We start from the raw sequence: 24,841 nt of genomic DNA on the forward strand, positions 1-24,841 counted from the left end.
GCTCTCGTTCCAACGCTGTAGATGCTGCTCTCACAGAGCTAAATGTGTGCAAGACCGGCCTCCAAACGAAGTCTGTGGGAAGTGAGAACATATGTTTTTAATGACATTTTATAAACATTCACAAGAAGTAACAGTTCTGTTCCATAATATTTACTGTATCATCACAAATAGAGGTTCCAGCTCAGAGAAATGTTTTAATAGCTACACTTACATGGGGTCCCTAAAAGGTTCTCATGTTTTCCACACTGTTCTGCCTATCTATGCTTAATAGCACACAGACTGATGAATAGTATCCTTCATTTTAGTTGCCTTTTCTTTCTCTATTCACCTTTTCCACAAATTCTACTCTTATCAACATCTATACTAAAAATATGTTAACATCATGAAAAATGGAAATATACTTCAAAATAAGTTAAAACCAAACAGAGATAGAAGCCTATTTGTATTGTATCAGAAAAACTTCTTGGAAAAGACTTGGTAGATTTCTTTCCCAAAATATAAATATTTATTACCATTTCACAAGAAATTTTACATGACCAATAAAATGAAGACCATCCAGGTGCCCTGTAACACAGAAATCCAAATGGTTTTCTAATCTAATTTTAACTAGAACCACATAACCAAGCAGCTAAAAGCTTAGGCTTTGGGTCAGCCAGACTTTCACTGAAAGTGAAAGCTCCACCACTTAACAGCTTCCCTAAAGTACCTAAAAATGTACCAATGTCCCCAAGAAATCTATCTAATGATCTTTAATTTAAACTGTGTTTCGTTCAGCACTAACTCTGAAGATAATTTAGGTCTTTCTATTTTAGAAGAAGACAGGCTTTAGCCTGTCTAAATAATGGATTGAAATATTCCTAAAACAACCAAGAGTTAGAGGAGAAAAGCTCTAGGGGTAATTTACTGATTAGAGGATCAACCCCACAACTTTAGAGATGAAGAAAGCTTCAAGAGGTTATGTGAGGGACTTCCCTGGTGGCGCAGTGGTTAAGAATCCGCCTGCCAACACAGGGGACACAGTTTCTATCCCTGGTCCAGGAAGATCCCACGTGCCGCGGAGCAATTAAGCCCGTGAGCCACAACTACTAAGCCTGAACTCTAGAGCCTGCGAGCCACAGCTACTCAGCCCACAAGCCACAACTACTGAAGCCCGCATGCCCTAGAGTCTGTGCTCCACAACAAGAGAAGCCACCACAATGAGAAGCCCGTGCGCAGCAACTAGAGACAGCCCCCGTGCAGTAACAAAGACCCAACTCGGCCATAAATAAATAAATAAATAAATAAATAAATTTGTAAAAAAAAGAAAAAGCTTATTTGTGTATTGGGAACATGTGCTGGAGGGAAAAAGGAAATTAAAAAAAAAAAAAAAAGAGGTTACGTGACTTTCCCAAGGTCGGATAACTAATACATACAAGAGAGGATTTTAGAATTTAGGCCTCCCCTACTCTTCACATTGTAGGAATATGACTGAAGCCTGAAAAAACACTGAAAGAAGGGCCTCCCTGGTGGCACAAGTGGTTGAGAGTCCGCCTGCCGATGCAGGGGATACGGGTTCGTGCCCCGGTCTGGGAGGATCCCATATGCCGCGGAGCGGCTGGGCCCGTGAGCCATGGCCGCTGAGCCTGCGCGTCCGGAGCCTGCGCGTCCGGAGCCTGTGCTCCGCAACGGGGGAGGCCACAACAGTGAGAGGCCCGCATACCGCAAAAAAAAAAAAAAAAAAAACACTGAAAGAGGTCAAGGTTCAAAAAAGAGGCAAATGATTCCCAGTAATTTAATTCTATTCTTAATTATAGTACATTTTACTTGATTTGTCCCCGTTCCTCAACTGCCTCCTCCCATCCCTACCCACCCACGCCTATTAAGCCATACCTATTAATGAAATCAAAGGAATGAAGATCAAAAGAGCCATCTTTTACTGGGACTTCTAATCATAATTATGCCACTGATGCCTCAACTATTAACAGAAAGTGGTCAGCACTCCCAGAACGCAAGATAGTCCAAGGCCACAAATACTTTTCTGAGAGTCGATGTGATGCAGTGGCTCCTGCAGCCTTTAGGGAAGTCACCGACCAACGCCCACCCCCAACCACCAGTGTCTCAGGTTCCCAATCTGAAACAAAAAAGGGAACACTAGCACATCTTGCTTGGCCTTAGGTAAACATTCAACAGATATTCCAAAAGAAGCACTCAGCATAGTTCCTCGACATACAGTAATTGTTCCAGAAATGTTACAGCTTTTAGGACAACAATGGTGACACGCCGGCCCCTTTCTGTGCCAAAGAATACACGCAAAGGAAAGCAAACGGAATGCCATTCTTTCCGGTTACAAAGGTTAATGTGAATATTTTCCCTTAAGATTACTATGCTGTGCCCTATTTTTTCCCTAAATGATAAGGTTAACTTGTGTTTTAGGAAGTAAGGCACTTAAATACCTTATTAATTTGGCTTATTTTTAAAATAATAATTGCAGGGGCACTAGAATTGTTTATTTAACACATGAAAATTTAAGTCAAATAGATTTGGTTTCCATGTGTTTGTTCCTGCCTTGAAAGAAAATAAAAGAAACTACATAGTTTTATTTGACTTTCAAATTTCTTTAAATGTAAGTTGAAACTCTACAAGTATGAAATACATATAAATTCTGATAATTTCTGGACAAGTGCAATGCTGGCCTTTGAAAAAGTCCCAACTGCCTCATTTAAAATAATTCCCTTATTACTCCTGTAATTTATTCATCCCAGAATGTATCTACATCAATATAATTGTTCTGATTTTCAATTTTTGAAAACTTTAACATCACTGCACAGACAATATTTATTACAGAACATCAGACAATAGTTTTCATTTATTTAATACCAATCAAAAGAAATCTTTATTGCTCTGCAAGTTGACATAGCTTCTAGGCTTAAATTACCTCCTTATGACATTACTTCTCCTGACATAAGGGCCTTAGGCATCGCTGGCGGTCCTGAAGAGGCTCAAACATCTGTTTGATGAATATCTGAAGCTCTATATTATAGAAGGTGGTTAATTTAACCAAGAGAGAAATTGCATATGCCCTAGCATTTCCATCTTCTTAAAAAGCTCTGAACTTGGTTATTTCAGAACCATGCGTTATTATCCCTAACAGCCAAGGCATTCTCTAGTAACAATTTAGGTGCCCTGGGAGTCTTATTAACTCTTTCAGGTCATTAAGGTACCGTTAAGAGCATTAGGGGCTGGAACCTAATTACAGTGCATTAAATGGTCTTAGTGCTCACCAAGTGTTAATGAGCCAGCCAAAGTGCCAATTTTCTATCAGGGGTATGAGGAATTTGTTTTCAAATGCTGTTTAGACTTTTTTTAGATTTTCAAAGTTGCTACTCCACTTTCAGAAGGCAAAACTTGAAGATTTAAATAATAATGTTAAAATTACAGAAATATAGCCAGCAACCACAGTTTCCTTCCAGCTGAAATGTATTCTCTGATGCAATGGCTAGTTTTAGTTCAGTCAAGTCAAAGTTTAAAAAACTATAAACATTAAAACAGGATATTACAGTCTACCAAAGTCTGTACATGTTCATTAGGATCTAAGAAGTTATTTCCTAACAAATAAAACAACCACAGGGCTTCCCTGGTGTCACAGTGGTTAAGAATCCAACCGCCAATGCAGGGGACATGGGTTTGAGCCCTGGTGCAGGAACATCCCACATGCCGCGGAGCAACTAAGCCCGTGCGCCACAACTACTGAGCCTGCGCTCTACAGCCCGCGAGCCACAACTACTGAGCCCGTGTACCCTACAGCCCGCGCACCACAACTACTGAGCCCACGTGCCACAACTGCTGAGCCCGTGTGCCTAGAGCCTGTGCTCTGCAAAAAGAGAAGCCACTGCAATGAGAAGCTCGCTCACAGCAAGGAAGAGTAGCCCCTGCTCACACAACTAGAGATAGCCTGCGCACAGCAACAAAGACCCAACACAGCCAAAAATAAATACATTAATTAATTTAAAAATATTGGTATCATGCTTCAAGCATGATACGTCTAGAACTACATGTATAAAAATTAAAGCGTAATAAAAATTGCTTAAAAAAACGCCACAACCCCAGAACTTCCTTACAGAAATATAAATGTGTCTGAATTAATACACCAAAAAATATATAGATAGATAAAACATACTGTCTATAAATTAAAACACACATTTTTGTTTTCAGAAAAGAAGAAATAGGTACTGACCATGTCAAAAACAGCTTCTTTTTCTTAAGGTAGTAGAAATTAATAGGAGGGACTTATTTTTTAAATGTCAAAATAACAATTATATATAGGAAATAATAAAAAAAATTTCTCTATAAATTTCTGTATTACACACATCCTCAGAAAACTACAGAATTTTAAAGAATTTTCAGATAGTTACCCTTCCCTACATGTTTTTAATTCTTCTTCCTATTGAATAAAAATGCCAAGTATAGATGACAAATGTTTAAACTGTTAAAAAAATCACTCCTTTGTGATAGAAATTTCAACTCATATACAGTAATTTATATTTAAAGTTACTGCATTAGATATTTTAAAGTTATTTAAGAAGTTGACCACCAAAACAAACCATTTCTGACACGTATGGACTCCAACATGTATGAAATGAATCTCCCATGCATTTTCTGTAAAAATTTTTGGAAAATGTACACCAGCCAACAATGAAAAAGAAAAGTAGAGTAGAGGGCATCAAAGAATCTAAGAAAGAATAGAACTAATAACCCAGAAAGGCAATGAAAAGAAACCCCATGATAATAGCTATGCAGCAGGCTCAAGGGTACAGCCTGTTTAAAACCAGTCATTCGATAAACAGTATGATAAATGAAGTGAATGATAGTCACATAAATACTGTAAATGTTATTCATTAGTTTTCAACTTTCAGATTCAAGAGACAAAACATGAAAAACAGTTATGGATAAAGAACAGAACCTACACATTACAAATGTTTACACTGTAGAACTCATAGTGTAGCTGAGGGAAGCTGGGTTGTAAGGGGCAGAGAAGGAAAGAAGTACAGAAACCTGAATGCCCTGGTTTTACACTGGGCAGCCACGAGTTACCGTTCAAAATTAATGAAGCAATAAATACAGCTCAAAGTGTAAGACCTAGAGCTATTAAGATAACAAAAGAAGAAATATGGTAACAAAATTGAGTGATGTATAAGATGTTAAATTCCTAATCTCTGAAAGCAGCAACTTAAGTTAACAGGGAAAAGAAACAGAGGTGTGAGCACACTGATTACAGAACAGAAGCAACCACTTGAGAACTAAAAACATATGGGGAAGAAGATATGAGAAGTAAGACTAGGGGGGTGGGGATGAAAAAGTAGGAAGGAGAACATTACTTTTCATTTTATATACCCTTTTTATACTTCTGAGTTTTTATTTCCAAATATATGACTATTTTTTATAATTAAAAAAATGCCATCCAAAGTCTTCCGTTTGTGATTTTAGAAGGTACACGAGGGAGGGACACAATAAAATGTTTAAAAGTTGCTTGGCTTCAGATTAAATACTGTTGATTAATTTTTAAAGATTTATAGTAGAGAATAGCACCAAACTTTTCATAGAAACTAACTCTGTAAAAATTCCTTCACAAGTTTAGGAAGCTTTCAACCCCTGTGATTAGTGAGCATCTTGCAGTTCTCATCCCCTCCAATTCCCCGCTTTACAGGTGCTAATGAACACACAGACAGATATGGAGCTGGGGGAAGATGGTGGAAGAGTAAGACACGGAGATCACCTTCCTCCCCACAGAAATTCATCTACACGTGGAACAACTCCTACAGAACACCTACTGAACGCTGACAGAAGACCTCAGACCCCGCAAAAGGCAAGAAACTCCCCACGTACCTGGGTAGGGCAAAAGAAACAAGAATAAACAGAGACAAAAGGATAGGGACGGGACCTGCACCAGTGGGAGGGAGCCGTGAAGGAGGAAAAGTTTCCACACACTAGGAAGCCCCTTCGCGGGCAGAGACTGCGGGTGGCGGAGCGGGGAAGCTTCGGAGTCGTGGAGGAGAGCGCAGCAACAGGGCTGCGGAGGGCAAAGCGGACAGATTCCCACACAGAGGATCGGTGCCAAGCGGCACTCACCAGCCCGAGAGGCTTGTCTGCTCGGCCGCCGGGGCAGGCGGGGCTGGGAGCTGAGGCTCGGGTTTCGGGTTTCAGTCGGAGCGGGGAGAGGACTGGGGCTGGCGGCGGGAAGAGAGCCTGAAGGGGTTAGTGCACCACGGCTACCCAGGAGGGAGTCCGGGAAAAAGTCTGGAGCTGCCGAAGAGGCAAGAGACTTTTTCTTCCCTCTTTGTTTCCTGGCGCGCGAGGAAAGGGGATTAAGAGCGCCGCTTAAAGGAGCTCCAGAGACGGGCGCGAGCCGCGGCTAAAAGCGCGGACCCCAGAGACAGGCGTGGGACGCTGGGGCTGCTACTGCTGCCGCCAAGAGGACTGTGTACGAGCGCAGGTCACTGTCCCCGCTGCCCTTCTGGGAAGGCTGTGCAGCCCACCACTGCCGGGGTCCCGGGATCCAGGGACGGCTTCCCCGGGAGAGCGCATAGAGCGCCTCGGGCTGGTGCAACGTCACGCTGGCCTCTGCCGCCGCAGGCTCACCCCGCACTCCGTACCCCTCCCTCCCCCTGGCTTGAGTGAGCCAGAGACCCCGAAGCAGCTGCTCCTTTAACCCCGTCCTGTCTGAGCGAAGAACAGACGCCCTCCGGCGACCTACACGCAGAGGCGGGGCCAAATCCAAAGCTGAGACCCTGGAGCTGTGAGAATAAATAAGAGAAAGGGAAATCTCTCCCAACAGCCTCAGAAGCAGTGGATTAACGCTCCACAATCAACTTGATGTACCCTGCATCTGTGGAATACATGAATAGACAACAAATCATCCCAAATTGAGGAGGTGGACTTTGAAAACAAGATTTATGATTTTTTTCCTCTTTTTACAACGAATTATCCCAAATTGAGGAGGTGGACTTTGAGAGCAAGATTTACGACTTTTTTCCTCTTGTTCTTTTTTTTTTTTTTTTTTTTTTTGCGGTATGCGGGCCTCTCACTGTTGTGGCCTCCCCCGTTGCGGAGCACAGGCTCCGGACGCGCAGGCTCCGGACGCGCAGGCTCAGCGGCCATGGCTCACGGGCCCAGCCGCTCCGCGGCATATGGGATCCTCCCAGACCGGGGCACGAACCCGTATCCCCTGCATCGGCAGGCGGACTCTCAACCACTAGCGCCACCAGGGAGGCCCTCCTCTTGTTCTTTTTTTGTGAAAGTGTATGTGTATGCTTCTGTGTGAGATTTTGTCTATATAGATTTCCTTCCACCATGTGTCCCAGGGTTCTATCCGTCTGGTTTTTTTTTTTGTTTTTGTTTTGTTTTGTTTTTAATTTTTAATTTTTTTAAATAATTATTTTTTTATATTAATAACGCTATTATATTTTTTATACTTTATTCTATTTCACTTTATCTTCCCTCTTTCTCTTTTTCCTACCTTCCCTCCTCCCTCCCTCCCCCCTCCCTCTTTTCTTTCCTTCTCTTTCTTTCTTTCCTCCCTCCATCCCCCCTTCCTTCCTTTCTTTTCTTTCTTTCTTTCTTTTTTCCTTTCTTTCTTTCTTTCTTTCTTCTAATTCTTTCTTCCTACTTTTTCTCCATTTTATTCTGAGCCGCATGGATAAAAGGCTCTTGGTGCTGCAGCCAGGAGTCAGTGCTGTGCCTCTGAAGTGGGAGAGCCAACTTCAGGACACTGGTCTGCAAGAGACATCCCAGCTCCACATAATATCAAACGGTGAAAATCTCCCAGAGATCTCCATCTCAACACCAGCACCCAGCTTCACTCAACGACCAGCAAGCTACAGTGCTGGTCACCCTATGCCAAGCAACTAGCGAGACAGGAACACACCCCACCCATTAGCAGAGAGGCTGCCTAAAAACATAATAAGGCCACACCCCAAAACACACCACCAGACATGGACCTGCCCACCAGAAAGATAAGATCGAGCCTCATCCACCAGAACACAGGCACTAGTCCCCTCCACCAGGAAGCCTACACAACCCACTGAAACAACCTTAGCCACTGGGGACAGACACCAAAAACAACAGGAACTACGAACCTGCAGCCTGCAAAAAGGAGACCCCAAACACAGTAAGATAAGCAAAATGAGGAGACAGAAAAACACACAGCAGGTGAAGGAGCAAGATAAAAACCTACCAGACCTAACAAATGAAGAGGTAATAGGCAGTCTACCTGAAAAAGAATTCAGAATAATGATAGTAAAGGTGATCCAAGATTCTATTTCCAAGATCCAAAATCTTGGAAATAGAATAGACAAAATGCAAGAAACAGTTAACAAGGACCTAGAAGAACTAAAGATGAATCAAGCATCGATTAAAAACACAATAAATGAAATGAAAAATACTCTAGAAGGGATCAATAGCAGAATAACTGAGGCAGAAGAATGCATAAGTGATGTGGAAGATAAAATAGTGGAAATAACTGCTGCAGAGCAGAATAAAGAAAAAAGAATAAAAAGAAGTGAGGACAGTCTCAGAGACCTCTGGGACAACATTAAATGCACCAACATTCGAATTATAGGGGTCCCAGAAGAAGAAGAGAAAAAGAAAGGGACTGAGAAAATATTTGAAGAGATTATAGTTGAAAACTTCCCTAATATGGGAAAGGAAATAGTTAATCAAGTCCAGGAGGCACAGAGAGTCCCATACAGAATAAATCCAAGGAGAAATACGCCAAGACACATATTAATCAAACTGTCAAAAATTAAACACAAAGAGCAGCAAGGGGACTTCCGTGGTGGCGCAGTGGTTGAGAGTCTGCCTGCTGATGCAGGGGACACGGGTACGTGCCCCGGTCCGGGAAGATCCCACGTAATGCAGAGCGGCTGGGCCCGTGAGCCATGGCCACTGAGCCTGCGCGTCCGGACCCTGTGCTAGGCAACGGGAGAGGCCACAACAGTGAGGGGCCCACATACCGCAAAAAAAAAAAAAAAAAGCAGCAAGGGAAAAACAACAAATAACACACAAGGGAATCCCCATCAAATTAACAGCTGATCTCTCAGCAGAAACTCTACAAGCCAGAAGGGAGTGGCAGGACATATTTAAAGTTAGGAAGGAGAAAAACCTGCAACCAAGATTACTCTACCCAGCAAGGATCTCATTCAGATTTGATGGAGAAATTAAAACCTCTACAGACAAGCAAAAGCTGAGAGAGTTCAGCATCACCAAACCAGCTTTACAACAAATGCTAAAGGAACTTCTCTAGGCAAGAAACACAACAGAAGGAAAATACCTACAACAAGGAACCCAAAACAATTAGGGAAATGGGAATAGGAACAAACATATGGATAATTACCTTAAATGTAAATGGACTAAATGCTCACACCAAAAGACACAGATTGGCTGAATGGATACAAACACAAGACCCATATATATGCTGTCTACAAGAGACCCACTTCAGACCTAGAGACACATACACATTGAAAGTAAGGGGATGGAAAAAGATATTCCATGCAAATGGAAATCCAAAGAAAGCTGGAGTAGCAATTCTTATATCAGACAAAATAGACTTTAAAATAAAGACTACTAGAAGAGACAAAGAAGGACACTATATAATGATCAAGGGATCAATCCAAGAAGAAGATATAACAATTGTAAATATTTGTGCACCCAACATAGGAGCACCTCAATACATAAGGCAAATACTAACAGCCATAAAAGGGGAAATCGACAGTAACACACTCATAGTAGGGGACTTCAACACCCCACTTTCACCAATGGACAGATCATCCAAAATGAAAATAAATAAGGAAACACAAGCTTTAAATGATACATTAAACAAGATGGACTTAATTGATATTTATAGGACATTCCATCCAAAAACAACAGAATACACATTTTTCTCAAGTGCTCATGGAACATTCTCCAGGATAGATCATATCTTGGGTCACAAATCAAGCCTTGGTAAATTTAAGAAAATTGAAATTGTATCAAGTATCTTTTCTGACCACAACACTATGAGAGTAGATATCAATTACAGGAAAAGATCTATAAAAAATACAAACACATTGAGGCTAAATACACTACTTAATAAAGAAGTGATCACTGAAGAAATCAAAGAGGCAATCAAAAAATACCTAGAAACAAATGACAATGGAGACACGACGACCCAAAACCTATGGGATGCAGCAAAAGCAGTTCTAAGAGGGAAGTTTATAGCAATACAATCCCACCTTAAGAAACAGGAAACATCTCGAATAAACAACCTAACCTTGCACCTAAAGCAATTAGAGAAAGAAGAACAAAAACATCCCAAAGTTAGCAGAAGGAAAGAAATCATAAAAATCAGATCAGAAATAAATGAAAAAGAAATGAAGGAAACGATAGCAAAGATCAATAAAACTAAAAGCTGGTTCTTTGAGAAGGTAAACAAAATTGATAAAACATTAGCCAAATTCATCAAGAAGAAAAGGGAGAAGACTCAAATCAATAGAATTAGAAATGAAAAAGGAGAACTAACAACTGACACTGCAGAAATACAAAAGATCTTGAGAGATTACTACAAGCAACTCTTTGCCAATAAAATGGACAACCTGGAAGAAATGGACACATTCTTAGAAATGCACAACCTGCCAAGACTGAATCAGGAAGAAATAGAAAATATGAACAGACCAATCACAAGCACTGAAATTGAAACTGTGATAAAAAATCTTCCGACAAACAAAAGCCAAGGACCAGATGGCTTCACAGGCGACTTCTATCAAACATTTAGAGAAGAGCTAACCCCTATCCTTCTCAAACTCTTCCAAAATATAGCAGAGGGAGGAACACTCCCAAACTCATTCTACGAGGCCACCATCAGCTTGATACCAAAACCAGACAAGGATGTCACAAAGAAAGAAAACTACAGGTCAATATCACTGATGAACATAGATGCAAAAATCCTCAACAAAATACTAGCAAACAGAATCCAACAGCACATTAAAAGGATCATACACCATGATCAAGTGGGGTTTATTCCAGGAATGCAAGGATTCTTCAATATACGCAAATCAAAAAACGTGATACACCATATTAACAAATTGAAGGAGAAAAACCATATAATCATCTCAATAGATGCAGAGAAAGCTTTTGACAAAATTCAACATCCATTTATGATAAAAACCCTGCAGAATGTAGGCATAGAGGGAACTTTCCTCAACATAATAAAGGCCATATATGACAAACCCACAGCCAACATCGTCCTCAATGGTGAAAAACTGAAACCATTTCCACTAACATCAGGAACAAGACAAGGTTGCCCACTCTCACCACTTTTATTCAACATAGTTTTGGAAGTTTTAGCCACAGCAATCAGAGAAGAAAAGGAAATAAAAGGAATCCAAATCGGAAAAGAAGAAGTAAAGCTGTCACTGTTTGCAAATGACATGATACTATACATAGAGAATCCTAAAGATGCTACCAGAAAACTACTAGAGCTAATCAATGAATTTGGTAAAGTAGCAAGAAACAATATTAATGCACAGAAATCTCTGGCACTCCTGTACACTGATGATGAAAAATCTGAAAGTGAAATCAAGAAAACACTTCCATTTACCATTGCAACAAAAAGAATAAAATATCTAGGAATAAACCTACCTAAAGAGACAAAAGACCTGTATGCAGAAAATTACAAGACACTAATGAAAGAAATTAAAGATGATACAAATAGATGGAGGGATATACCATGTTCCTGGATTGGAAGAATCAATATTGTGAAAATGACTCTACTACCCAAAGCAATCTACAGATTCAAGGCAATCCCTATCAAACTACCACTGGCATTTTTCACAGAACTAGAGCAAAAAATTTCAAAATTTGTTTGGAAACACAAAAGACCCCGAATAGCCAAAGCAATCTTGAGAATGAAAAACAGAGCTGGAGGAATCAGGCTCCCTGACTTCAGACTATACTACAAGGCTACAGTAATCAAGACAGTGTGGTACTGGCACAGAAACAGAAAGATAGATCAATGGAACAGGATACAAAGCCCAGAGATAAACCCACGCACATATGGTCACCTTATCTTTGATAAAGGAGGCAGCAATGTACAGTGGAGAAAGCAGAGCCTGTTCAATAAGTGGTGCTGGGAAAACTGGACAGGGACATGTAAAAGTATGAGATTAGATCACTCCCTAACACCGTACACAAAAATAAGCTCAAAATGGATTAAAGACCTAAATGTAAGGCCAGAAACTATCAAACTCTTAGAGGAAAACACAGGCAGAACACTCTATGACATAAATCACAGCAAGATCCTTTTGGACCCACCTCCTAGAGAAATGGAAATAAAAACAAAGATAAACAAATGGGACCTAATGAAACTTCAAAGCTTTTGCACAGCAAAGGAAACCATAAACAAGACCAAAAGACAACCCTCAGAATGGGAGAAAATATTTGCAAATGAAGCAACTGACAAAGGATTAATCTCCAAAATTTATAAGCAGCTCAATAGCAAAAAAACAAAAAACCCAATCCAAAAATGGGCAGAAGATCTAAACAGACATTTCTCCAAAGAAGATATACAGACTGCCAACAAACACATGAAAGAATGCTCAACATCATTAATCATTAGAGAAATGCAAATCAAAACTACAATGAGATATCATCTCACACCAGTCAGAATGGCCATCATCAAAAAATATAGAAACAATAAATGCTGGAGAGGGTGTGGAGAAAAGGGAACACTCTTGCACTGCTGGTGGGAATGTGATTGGTACAGCCTCTATGGAGAACAGTATGGAGGTTCCTTAAAAAACTACAAATAGAAGTACCGTATGACCCAGCAATCCCACTACTAGGCATATACCCTGAGAAGACCATAATTCAAAAAGAGACATGTACCAAAATGTTCATTGCAGCTCTATTCACAATGGCCCGGAGATGGAAACAACCTAAGTGTCCATCATTGGATGAATGGATAAAGAAGATGTGGCACATATATACAATGGAATATTACTCAGCCATAAAAAGAAACAAAATTGAGCTATTTGTAATGAGGTGGATAGACCTAGAGTCTGTCATACAGAGTGAAGTAAGTCAGAAAGACAAAGACAAATTCCATATGCTAACACATATATATGGAATTTAAGGAAAAAAAATGTCATGAAGAACCTAGGGGTAAAACAGGAATAAAGACACAGACCTACTTGAGAATGGACTTGAGGATATGGGGAGGGGGAAGGGAAAGCTGTGACAAAGCGAGAGAGCGGCATGGACATATATACACTACCAAACGTAAGGTAGATAGATAGTGGGAAGCAGCCGCAGAGCACAGTGAGATCAGCTCGGTGCTTTGTGACTGCCTGGAGGGGTGGGATAGGGAGGGTGGGAGGGAGGGAGACGCAAGAGGGAAGGGATATGGGAACAGATGTATATGTATGACTGATTCACTTTGTTATAAAGCAGAAACTAATAAAATAATTAAACTTAAAAAAAAAAAAGGAAAACACAGACAACACACCAGGCTAAGTAGTGAACAAAAAAAGTAAGGTTAGGAATGATTTCTGTCCATTAATATTTGCTTGAGCAGCAGGACAACAGAAACTCTGTCTTTTGTCTGAAATCGTTTCAGAGGAGAGCTGGATGATGTTAGAGAGATATGATAAATATAAACCAAACTTCAGTTTCAATTAAAAATAAAAGCTGCTACATAGGGTTACCTAGTATTCCATGATTTAGGATTAAAAAAAAATGTATACTGCAGACTCTTCAGCCTTTCATTTTGTGCCTACATCTATTTTTTTCTTCGGTCTCTATCGAATAAAAGAGGAGGCAAGAAATGTGGAATATGTGGAGTATGTACAGTAACGTGCAGGTAAAAGAAATGAGAAGTCACAAAAGAAAACACTTTTAACTCTTAAAACTACAGAACTTATCTTACAAAATCTAGATATAAGAGTACTTAAGTATTGGAACTACTCAGTGTAAATAATATGCAAATATCCTTAAAGTAAATAATCCATTTTCCCTTGTATACCTTATTCATTCTGGAAATAAACACAAAGCACAATGTCAGCTACCATTTCAGAGCAAAATATGTCAATAATCACTCATCTAGTCTTTTAAGATTTAAAAAAGTTATTATAAAGAAGCACTGCTGTATTTCTTAAGATGAAGATGATGTATGTGTTCCCTTTTAGTGTAATGGAAAAAAAGTCCTTTTTGCTTTTCAAAACAATAATTTCTTATTTTAATTATTCTAGTCTGATAATTTCATCTCAACCAAAATAAGCTTCAATATTTCTGCATGTCATGGTTTCAGTATTTCTGCATGTCTCTCTGTATAAGCATACACAGCAAAAATCTAGAAGAGGATGCCCAAAGTGCAAGCCATCTCCATTTGGGGTATAAACAGAAAAAAAGTGAAAATACAGTTATAGTTTTTCATTCTAACCCTTAGGAAACTGTAGGAGTAAGGTACTAATACTATGTAATCTGGTTTCAAAACTGCTAGTTACAAATACTGTAAATTACACAAATACAATTGTGCAGTATAGCACAGTAGATGGACAATGGACTTTCTCATCAGACTGAAATGAGTTCAAATCATGGTTCCACTATTTACTAAATGTGCAAACTTAGGCAAGTTATTTATTTATTTATTTTAAAATTTTATTCATTTTTGGCTGCGTTGGGTCTTCGTTGTTGCACAGGCTTTCTCTAGTTGCAGCGAGCAGGGGCTACTCTTCTTCGCAGTGCGCGGGCTTCTCATGGTGGTGGCTTCTCTTCTTGCGGAGCACAGGCTCTGGGCGCACGGGCTTCAGTAGTTGTGGCTCGCGGGCTCTAGAGCACAGGCTCAGTTGTTGTGGCTCACGGGCTCTAGAGTGCAGGCTCAGTAGTTGTGGCGCACGGGCTTAGCTGCTCCGCGGCACGTGGGATCTTCCCGGGCCAGGGATTGAACCCGTGTCCCCTGCATTGGCAGGTGGATTCTTAACCACTGCACCACCAGGGAAGTCCCTAGGCAATTTATTTAAATCCTTTGAGATTCTTCTAAATTAAGAATAATAATATGTACTAGGACAGGCACCAGTGTTTGACATATGTTAGGGAATTTGAGATGTTAAATCACATCTCCAACAGTACTGAGCTAAAGACTAGTTTCCTTAGACTCTCAGCCTCTCCACTTTAAAGGCACATCCCTCAGTAGAGTATCATGACTTTAGTGTGCCACATCACAAATGAATTAGTTGAACAGTTTGTTTTTGCTGGCTGTTGCATCATTATATTATCAGTTCTCATCTGAGGAGCAGCTTATGTATTAAAAAAACTTTTAAATTGGGTATTGATTTACTCTTGTTACATATGTATACATATATACATGCATACATATATATGTGAGAAATACGATAATAAAGAAATCCAGTGTAAAATAATGAAATAGGTAAGAAAAATATATGGTTTATGGGCTTGAGTCTCATATTTTAATTGTAGTTTTCATGTTTTAGTTTTGACCCTGAGGTTACATGTACTTCACCCGATCAGACCCCTCCCTTTCTCAATTACAAGCAAGAATGGCATAAAATCTCTCTTGTTGTTCCATGTGCAATGAAAGTTTTTTGTTTTTTTTAACAAAACACTTCCTTTATTAAATGCAGCTATGCTTACATTTTGGTGCATTTCAAAAAGCAATGTTGATCAGTGGTAATGCTTACGTTAAATTGAGCATGCACAATTATAATGGAAAAAAATCCCTAAGAACAGCTTTTACACATCCCTCTTGCTAGTGCAGCTCTGTGTAAAACTGGAAAGTCTGCAAAGTATGTTTTCTGCATCAGGAGTTTCCCTCTCTGTACTTCTCCTTCCTGCTCCATGGTGAAGAAAAGGTTTTAAATGCACATAAATTAAGAGAGTTTAAAATGTAAGTGTTAATGAGTTTCAGTCAATTCAGAAATGGTATATTTTCAAATTGCGATAAGAATTGAGGTCTAGAAAAGACCAGGATCCCAAATAAGGATGAAACTGAAAGGAAAAAGGTTAGAAAACTAGGGGAAAAAATTGGTCAGGAATAATAATAGTGGCCATATACTCAACACTTCATATGACAGCCAGATGCTTTAAGTAAATCATCTCTTATACTGCCAACAAGCTCACAAGTAGGTATAATTACCTACATTATTAGATGAGCAAACTGAAATTCAGAAAGGTTAAATGATCTATCCAAATTCACTCAAGTAGAAAGTAGCACAGCCAGAACGCAAACTGAAGTCTGTCCGACACCAAAGAAAGTTAACTCTTTATCATACCAAACTTCTGGAACTTAAATTTCTGGGACATCAAAATTTTGTTAGAGGGCCGTTATCTTTCCCTTCACCTGTACAAGACAGAACAAAAACTAGGTATAAAACCAGCTTATGGGGCTTCCCTGGTGGCGCAGTGGTTGAGGGTCTGCCTGCCCATGCAGGGGACACGGGTTCGTGCCCCGGTCCGGGAAGACCCCACATGCCGCGGAGCGGCTGGGCCCGTGAGCCATGGCCGCTGAGCCTGTGCGTCCGGAGCCTGTGCTCCGCAGAGGGAGAGGCCACAACAGTGAGAGGCCCGCGTACCAAAAAAAAAAAAAAAACCCAGCTTATGCCTTTGATGAACACTCCCCTTTTTGTTTTTTATTTTTCCTGTTACTCAAATGAATAAAAGAGAGACTTAAGAAAGATAAGAAGGAAGGGCAGGAGGGAAGGAGGTGAGGGGGAAGGGAACCCATAGATTGCACTTTCTTAATCTGAAGTGTCATCTGTCTGTCTGCACTCCTTTTCGTCTCTTGCTCCTCCCAGCAGTAATGACATAACTCAGACACAATCATATTGAATTGCCCTTTATAGACCATGGAGAGAGAATTAAAAAACAAAACGTATAAGTTTAACTCCCAAAATATACACTGTGTTTTACATGAGCCTCCTTTAAATTCTAAGAATTCCAATGACACACTGATTTACTTCCGTTTCTGGAAAGTTACAGACTTACCATGAAACTTTGAGGCTTCAGGATCATTCACATTGATAGCAATTAATTTCCAATCTGTTTCACCCTGATCAATAAGAGCCAAAATTCCAAGGATCTTCACATGAACAACATCTCCACGAGAAAGAACCTTTAAAGAGAAAAGAAATTCAGCATTTGCCAGACTTTGGAGAAATTTACTCATATATCATAAAAATCTATATGAAAGGTTAAAAGCACTATAGACTGAAACTTAATAATTAAAATTATTGTAAACACAGTCATAAAGCCTTTTATGATATCCTTCTTAGAAAAGATGTCTTGATCCCTTTCTGAAATTATTTATAGATCTTAAAATTTAATGTACTAGGCCTAGAAACTCATACTAATAAGCAGAAAATAAAGTCATGTATATCATGTTATAATATAAATCTGGCTTCTGCTGCTTGGGGGTAAAAAGACATGAGAATCCTTTGAAACTTGGGGGTAAAAAGACATGAGAATCCTTTGAAACTGCTTTATAGTACCTTTTTTGCAAACTATATTTATCAGTTACTAGTGAAAAGTAAATTTTTATCATATCTGAATACAGCCTTAAGATAATGAATGACAATGAAAGAATTATTAAAATGTTAAAGATAGAGACAAAGCAGGTTTCATAAAATGCTTTAAAAAGATTTTAAGTGAAACCAAGAAACAGCATGATGTTGAAGCAGATGCTCCTTGTACTAAAGAAAGTTATTTCAGTGGTTCCCTCAAGTTGCCAATGCCAAGTTTATATGCATGCATTCTTTCTATAGCCTTTTAGTTTTAAAGGTTTAGTCGGCTATAGAATTTCACTGTAAGCTGAAATCTGAACACATGCTTCAGAATAATTCCTTCATGATTCAAAATTCTACTTTACATCTGGAAATCAAGGTATGCAAAAGAAAGTCACTGTTGTATCTTGAAATTATTTGAGAGAAAAAAACAGATCTTAAACCATAAAGTCAAATAAATCCTTTCAGAACATTTGCAAAATGAATCTGAAATCTTAATATAAATCTGCATGAAGGTGAAATTAGTTTATCCAACAGATTAATGTGACTGTATAAACTAAACTGAAATACCACTTTTAGGAGAATATGCACAATTATATTAGCCAGACTCTCACATGTTTAGGCTCTATTTAGTGCCCAGCACTATATTAGACACTACGTATACAAAGAGAAAGCATCCCCTTTCTTAAAGGTTTACAATCTTGTTGGGGAGACTTACACACCTCACGCCAGGAGGTCCTTTATAAAACAAAAATGTTCAAAGTTATCACATAATCATCAATGAAAGATGGCTCCATTGGTTAACTCAGTGATGAACTGCATCCCTGCTTCTCAGCCAGAGGCAATTTTGCCCTCTAGAGGACATGTGGCAATGCCTGGGGACATTTTGGGTTGTCACAACTGGGGGGTATTATTAGCATATTAGCGGGGAAGAGGCCAGAGATGCTGCACAGGACAGTCTCCTATTACAGTATCATCCACCCAAAATGTCAATAGTGTCAAAGCTGAGGAGCCTGCAGCAGACTTTGGTGACAGGGGTGTCTATCAGAATTACTGGGAATTATATATAGTTTTTAAAGGCACCTTCTAAACTGTTTTATTTTTATTCACAAGAATTAATTTACTTTGAAATTTCATACAACGTGAGAGCAGATTTGAGACTTTTATGGTTACAAGGGCAAGCAGGAAGCATGTCTGGGAATTATCAAGTTTCATCAGAATGATAAATGCCCTCTGATCTCATAAGCAACAGAAAGGGATTAGACAAACCACTGCCTTGCAATATAACACTTTAAAAACTGGAAAGGAGGGCTTCCCTGGTGGCGCAGTGGTTGAGAGTCTGCTTGCCGATGCAGGGGACACGGGTTCGTGCCCCGGTCCGGGAGGATCCCACATGCCGCGGAGCGGCTAGGCCCGTGAGCCATGGCCACTGAGCCTGCGTGTCCGGAGCCTGTGCTCCGCAATGGGAGAGGCCACGGCAGTGAGAGGCCCAGGTAACGCAAAAAAAAAAAAAAAAAAAAAAAAAAAAAACTGGAAAGGAAATTCTCTCAATCAAACCAAAAACTCAGGATAAGATACTTAAAAACAAATGGTAAAATTCTTCTGAATACTCCACAATTCAGTTCAGTCTAAAGCAATTCAACAAATGTTGCAGAACACATAATGTTAGATACCAAATGAATAACACTTCTCAAAGAACTTAACTTAAAAATTTCTGTATCTGTGATTCTAAGTCTATTAACAACTTCCAGGACTCTGCTCCTTTTCCTTTGCCCATTTACATATGTGGTGTTAAAAGAGGCTTTCTTCTATGATGTTCCTTATAGATGATTTAAGGACTAGCCAGGCATAGCCTTGCACAAGATAAAGGAGTGTAGTCCCAACAAAGGCCTATTGTTTAGATGGCGATTAAGTACTTACTTCATGTTTACTAAATACTTTTTCGGGCCTCATTAACTAAAAGAACAAATTGCTTTGGATATAAGATAAATCCTATTGCCTCAGTTCCATTATAAAACTCTCAGTCTACCCTGTGAGGAAATTAATGTACACAGCAGATTCTGTTACTAATTCCTTGGGAATCATACAGTTGACCATGTTTCAAAAATGAGCTGACGCTCTGAAACAAGAATGTAGGTATGCCTCAAAGATTTCAGGCAGAATCAGACTAGGGTTATTACAGACTTTTCTAGCTATTATAAAAATATTTCAAAAGATAGGATTTTTGGGCTTCCCTGGTGGCGCAGTGGTTGAGAGTCCACCTGCCAATGCAGGGGACACAGGTTCGTGTCCCGGTCCAGGAAGATCCCACATGCCACGGAGCGGCTGGGCCCGTGAGCCATGGCTGCTGAGCCTGCGCATCCGGAGCCTGTGCTCCGCAACGGGAGAGGTCACAACAGTGAGAGGCCCACGTACCGCAAAAAAAAAAAAAAAAAAAAAGATAGGATTTTTAAGTCACAAATATATGGGGTCCAATTCTTCCTCCACCATAGAGGTGGAGTCACCTAGAGGTGACTGAGGCCAACTACTTCACACAATATTTTAGGACTTGGTTTCTCCACAGTAAAATGGAGATCACATGACTTACTCCTTGATGTAAAGATAAAGAGCAAAGGAAACAACAGATGCATGAACTAGAACACAAAAGGTCTTCCACAGATATTAGCATTTTTTCTCTCTGGGCTCTACCTGTACTTATCTGCTCACACTTGTCAACTGCTAACTCCTGGGAACCTGGAATGAGCAGAATGTAATAGTGGTCTACAACAAAACTTCTGTGCTGATTTAGAATTTGAAGAATGAGGGGTAAAACTTCAACTGGACCCAATCAATATAAAAAACCATGGAAAGTAAAATTGCTTAAAGCCTGTTATCCTGTGTATTAGGTTTTTACTGTAGTGTAACAAGTTATTATAAATCAAAAGGCTTAAAATAGTGTACATTATCTCACAGTTTCCATGGATCAGGAGTTTAGGCAAAACACAGCTAGATTCTCTGCCTATGGCCTGACAAGGCCAAAATCAAGGTGTTGGCCAGGCTAGGCTCTGATCTGAAGGTTCTAAGGAAGAACCCACTTAAATGCAATTCTTTGCAATTGTAGGACTGAGGTCCCCCTAAACTTGCTGGCTGTCAGCCAGGGACTGCTCTCTGCATACAAAAGTACACTTTCAAGATTAATGATGTATACCTTGTTACAAATCACTTACATTTAAAACCTTTAATTTTATTCCACATATTTAGTGACTTTGATACGTTTATTTAAAAGCCTGTATATCAAGTTTTCTTAGATTCTCTTGTTTTGTCAATAGTGACTTAGTGTTACAAAGTCAAATCAGTTTATCAGGTACCAAGATTTTCATGATTTCCAGTTACCAATCTCATTAATTATGTGCTCACTGACAAATTTTTACATCAGTGAAAATAAGATACTTTCATTTAATCTTTTCGCTTACACTTAATATCTGCATAAGGATTTAAATTAACTTAATAATCTGCACTTAATATAAACTGAGTGGCCCCAAGGATTACACCTTCAGAATAAGAGTCTTCTAAGGAACCTTCCTACATTGTTGGTGGGAATGTTCGTTGATGCAGCTACTATGGAAAACAGTACACATGTTCCTCAAAAAGCTAAAAATAGAGTTGCCATATGATCCAGCAATCCCACTCCTGGGCATATACCCAGACGAAACTGTAATTTCCAAAAGATACATGCACCCCTATGTTCATGGCAGCACTATTTACAATAGCCAAGACGTGGAAGCAACCTAAATGTCCACTGACAGACGAATGGATAAAGAAGATGTGGCACATATATAAAATGGAATATTACTCAGCCATAAAAAAGAATGAAATAATGCCATTTGCAACAACATGGATGGACTTAGAGATTATCATACTAAGTGAAGTAAGTCAGAAAAAGAAAGACAAATACGATATGATCTGTTGTATGTGGGATCTAAAATATGACACAAATTGGGCCTCCCTGGTGGCGCAGTGGTTGAGAGTCCGCCTGCCGATGCAGGGGATGCGGGTTCGTGCCCCGGTCTGGGAGGATCCCATGTGCCGTGGAGCGGCTGGGCCCGTGAGCCATGGCCGCTGGGCCTGTGCATCCGGAGCCTGTGCTCCGCAACGGGAGAGGCCACAACAGTGAGAGGCCCGCATACCGCAAAAAGAAAAAAAAAAAAGAAAAAAATAAAATAAAATAAAATAAAATATGACACAAATGAACTTACCTACAAAACAGAAACAGACTCACAGACACAGAGAACAGACTTGTGGTTGCCAAGGGGTAGGGGTGGTAGGGAGGGATGGATAGGGATTTGGGGATGAGCAGATGCAAGCTATTATATATAGAATGGATAAACAACAAGGTCCTACTGCATAGCATTGGGAACTATATTCAATATATGTGATAAACCATAATGGAAAAGAATATAAAAAAGAAATGTATACATATGTATAGCTGAATCACTTTGCTGTACAGCAGAAATTAACACAAAATATTGTAAATCAACTATACTTCAATAAAATAAAACGAATTAGGGTTTTCTACTATATAACCTTTCCATCGATGTAATGTTATTTAATTTAGTGACTCTTCTTATCATAAAATAAGACACAGGAAAGTGACCCAAAGTATATAGCATAGCATCTGGAACAAAGGAGGTACTCACTGAAATATTTATATTCTTCCTTCTAATCTATTCATTTTTTACACACTTCACTACCCCCTCTGGAGAAAAAAGGCCAAAAAATAAATTTGTAAACTATAGCTTAAATTTGAAATAAAGCAAACAATTTGGCCATATTTCTGCTGGAGAGATAAAGGAATTATAGGGTCACACAAGCATGAACTCTAGCCCCTATTTGTCCTTATCTCAGTGTAAACTAGAAATCTAAGTTGGATGGGAATCTACCCTGCAGGAAAGGAGTAAGAGACAGGGGGAAGGAAAAGAAGCCAGGGCAGGGGGGGCAGGGGGAAGGTGGGGCAGTGGAGGAGAATAAAAGTACAAGGAAGAAAAAAGAAGGAAATGGAAGAATAGAAGGAGAAAAAGCAAAAACAGAAGGAATAGAAAGTCGAAGAAGAGGATGAAGAAGAGGAGGAAAGGAGGAGGAATAAGAAAGGAGAATGAGGAAGAAGAGAAAGAAAAAAGAAGAGTAACAGAAGAACATAGTAAATAAACAAAGTGACAAAGAATCAGAGGGCACTATTCACTGAATAACATTCTGGAAGCTGAAAAGTGCTAATATGAGTTTCCAGAGAAAACCGATTTAATCTCAGCCAGAAGAATATGACTCAAGTAATGACTGCATTTGGAACGTCTTACATTAAGCACACGCCCTGTGCCAGGCACTGAGTTACACACTGTAACGGTGAGTCCCATCCTCACAGAGCTCACTGCCATCTCGGAGGAGACAATTAGACAAAAAACACAGCACTATTGGTACTGAGGAAGCACAGACCAAAGAGCAAGTATATTAGTGTATGGAGGGTAAAGGGAGACTTCTGAGAGGAAGTGATATTACAGCTGAGATCTGAAGGATGAGCAGGGGGAGGTAAAGTGAAAGGAAGGGGAAAGTAAAATAAAGTGAAGGAAGAGAATATTCCATTCTACATAAAGGGAATAGCTTGTGTGAAGGCCTGTACATGAGTGACGGCAGATACATTATAGGAATTGGAAGTTCGGTACAGCTGCAGACGAACAGTGGCAGGAGAGGAAGTCAGAACAGGAGGGGACAGGGACTCAAAAAGAGTAGAGCCAGAAAAGAATCTGGAATCGGGAGGGAAGATAAGACTTGGCAAGGAAACTGCTCAGTAGTAGGAATAATTCAAGTGCAATATAATTGAGGACTAGACAAAGCTGGCTGCAGTGATAATGGAAAGAAAGAGATTTAAAGGCCATTTAGAACATAGAATCAGTATTTCATGACTAATAGGATAAAGAGAAGCAAAGGACGATCAAGGATGACCCCTCAGTTTCTGGCTCAAGAACCTGGAGGTGAGGAGGAAAGGAGGAGAGACGTCCTTCATGTGGACAGGAGGAAACAACGAATTCAGTTTTGGACACAATGAGTTTGAGGTGCCTGGAAGACACCCAAGTGTAGGTGTAGGTAGTTGAGAACGTGGGTCTGAGCTGGACATTAATTTGAGAGCAAAACCATGAATGCTTGGGACTGGTTCGCCAAGGGAGTCTCCACACGAAGTGAAGAAGACGTGAACCAGGGCACAACCCTCAAGCGAAGCAATGCTCAAGGAGCAGGCAGAAGAAAGGAGCTTGCAAAAGAAACCCAGGAGGAATGAGAATTAGAGGATATCCAAGATATTATGATATAATCAAAGCCAAGCAAAGAGACTGTTTGAAGAAGGAAGATGAGGTTAAAGGTATAAAATACTAAGGTAAATTCAAGTTAGACAAAACCTGTGAAACAGGCCAGTTGGATTTGGCTAAAACAAAGTTACCAGTAACCTTAGTAAGAGCAGTTTCACTGAAATAACGGGGGGACGGAAACAATTTTGAAATAGGTTGAAGATTAAGTGGGAAGGAGGAGATAGAGGTCAGTGTTTACTCTTTTTACAAGGCTTCCTATGAAAAGGAAAAAGAGAGGAGGCATAAGGGAGGAAGCCAATAAAGAAAGAGAAGTTGTAAATACAGGACAGAGAAGAGCTAGGAAAATAGTCACTCAAGAGGCAAGAAGGAACATGATCTAGAGCACAGGGGGAAGCCCTGGTCTCAGAGTAACAGAAGGAAGGGAAGAAGTGTTTGCAGGCACAAGTGTCTGGTACTCTAACGGGGAAAGTTAGGGGGTTCCTACATGCTGGTTTCTACGAGCTCTACAAAATTAAAGACGACATGTTCTGCTGGGAGTGAGAACAAAGTACAAGGAGTTTAATGTCTGCAGAGAACAATAAATATTGGCAACAAATGCAGTAAAAATAGGAGAAAGGAAGAATGTGAGCAAAGACACACAGTATTCTATGGGTAGCAGTAACCTATGAAAGCTCAGGTTTTGTTTGTCCCCAGTGGGACCCGGCAGCCTGGAAACAGGCACAAAAAAAGAGTACCAGCTGGCTTTCATCAGTGTTGAACTTCTGTCTGGATAATGGGCAAGGACGATGAAGACAGGACTCAGCAAACTTATTCTGTAAAAGGTCAGAGAGCAAATATTTAGACGTCGCAGACTGTACGGTCTCTGCTACACTCCTCAACTGCTGCTGTGGCGCAAAAGCAGCCATAGACCATACGTAAATGAACGGCTGGAGCTGTGTCATTTATAAAAACAGGTGGCGAGCTGGATTTGACCGGCCACCAGCTATA

The 24,841-nt window shown here is 39.9% G+C and overlaps 1 protein-coding gene across 5 annotated transcripts in view; it reads right to left on the reverse strand.

Annotated features, from left to right (window-relative positions):
• The window catches only part of PPA2 (inorganic pyrophosphatase 2), a 92,745-nt gene that overhangs the window by 32,751 nt on the left and 35,153 nt on the right, over window positions 1-24,841 (reverse strand). For all 5 annotated transcript variants that reach the window (XM_060088313.1, XM_060088308.1, XM_060088302.1 and 2 more), the window contains one exon: window positions 17,008-17,134. In XM_060088313.1, the coding sequence (XP_059944296.1) occupies window positions 17,008-17,134 (127 nt within the window). The remainder of the gene's footprint in view (window positions 1-17,007; window positions 17,135-24,841) is intronic.

This window comes from Mesoplodon densirostris, chromosome 1 (assembly GCF_025265405.1).
Source record: "Mesoplodon densirostris isolate mMesDen1 chromosome 1, mMesDen1 primary haplotype, whole genome shotgun sequence".
NCBI classification, from domain to species: Eukaryota; Metazoa; Chordata; class Mammalia; order Artiodactyla; family Ziphiidae; genus Mesoplodon; species Mesoplodon densirostris.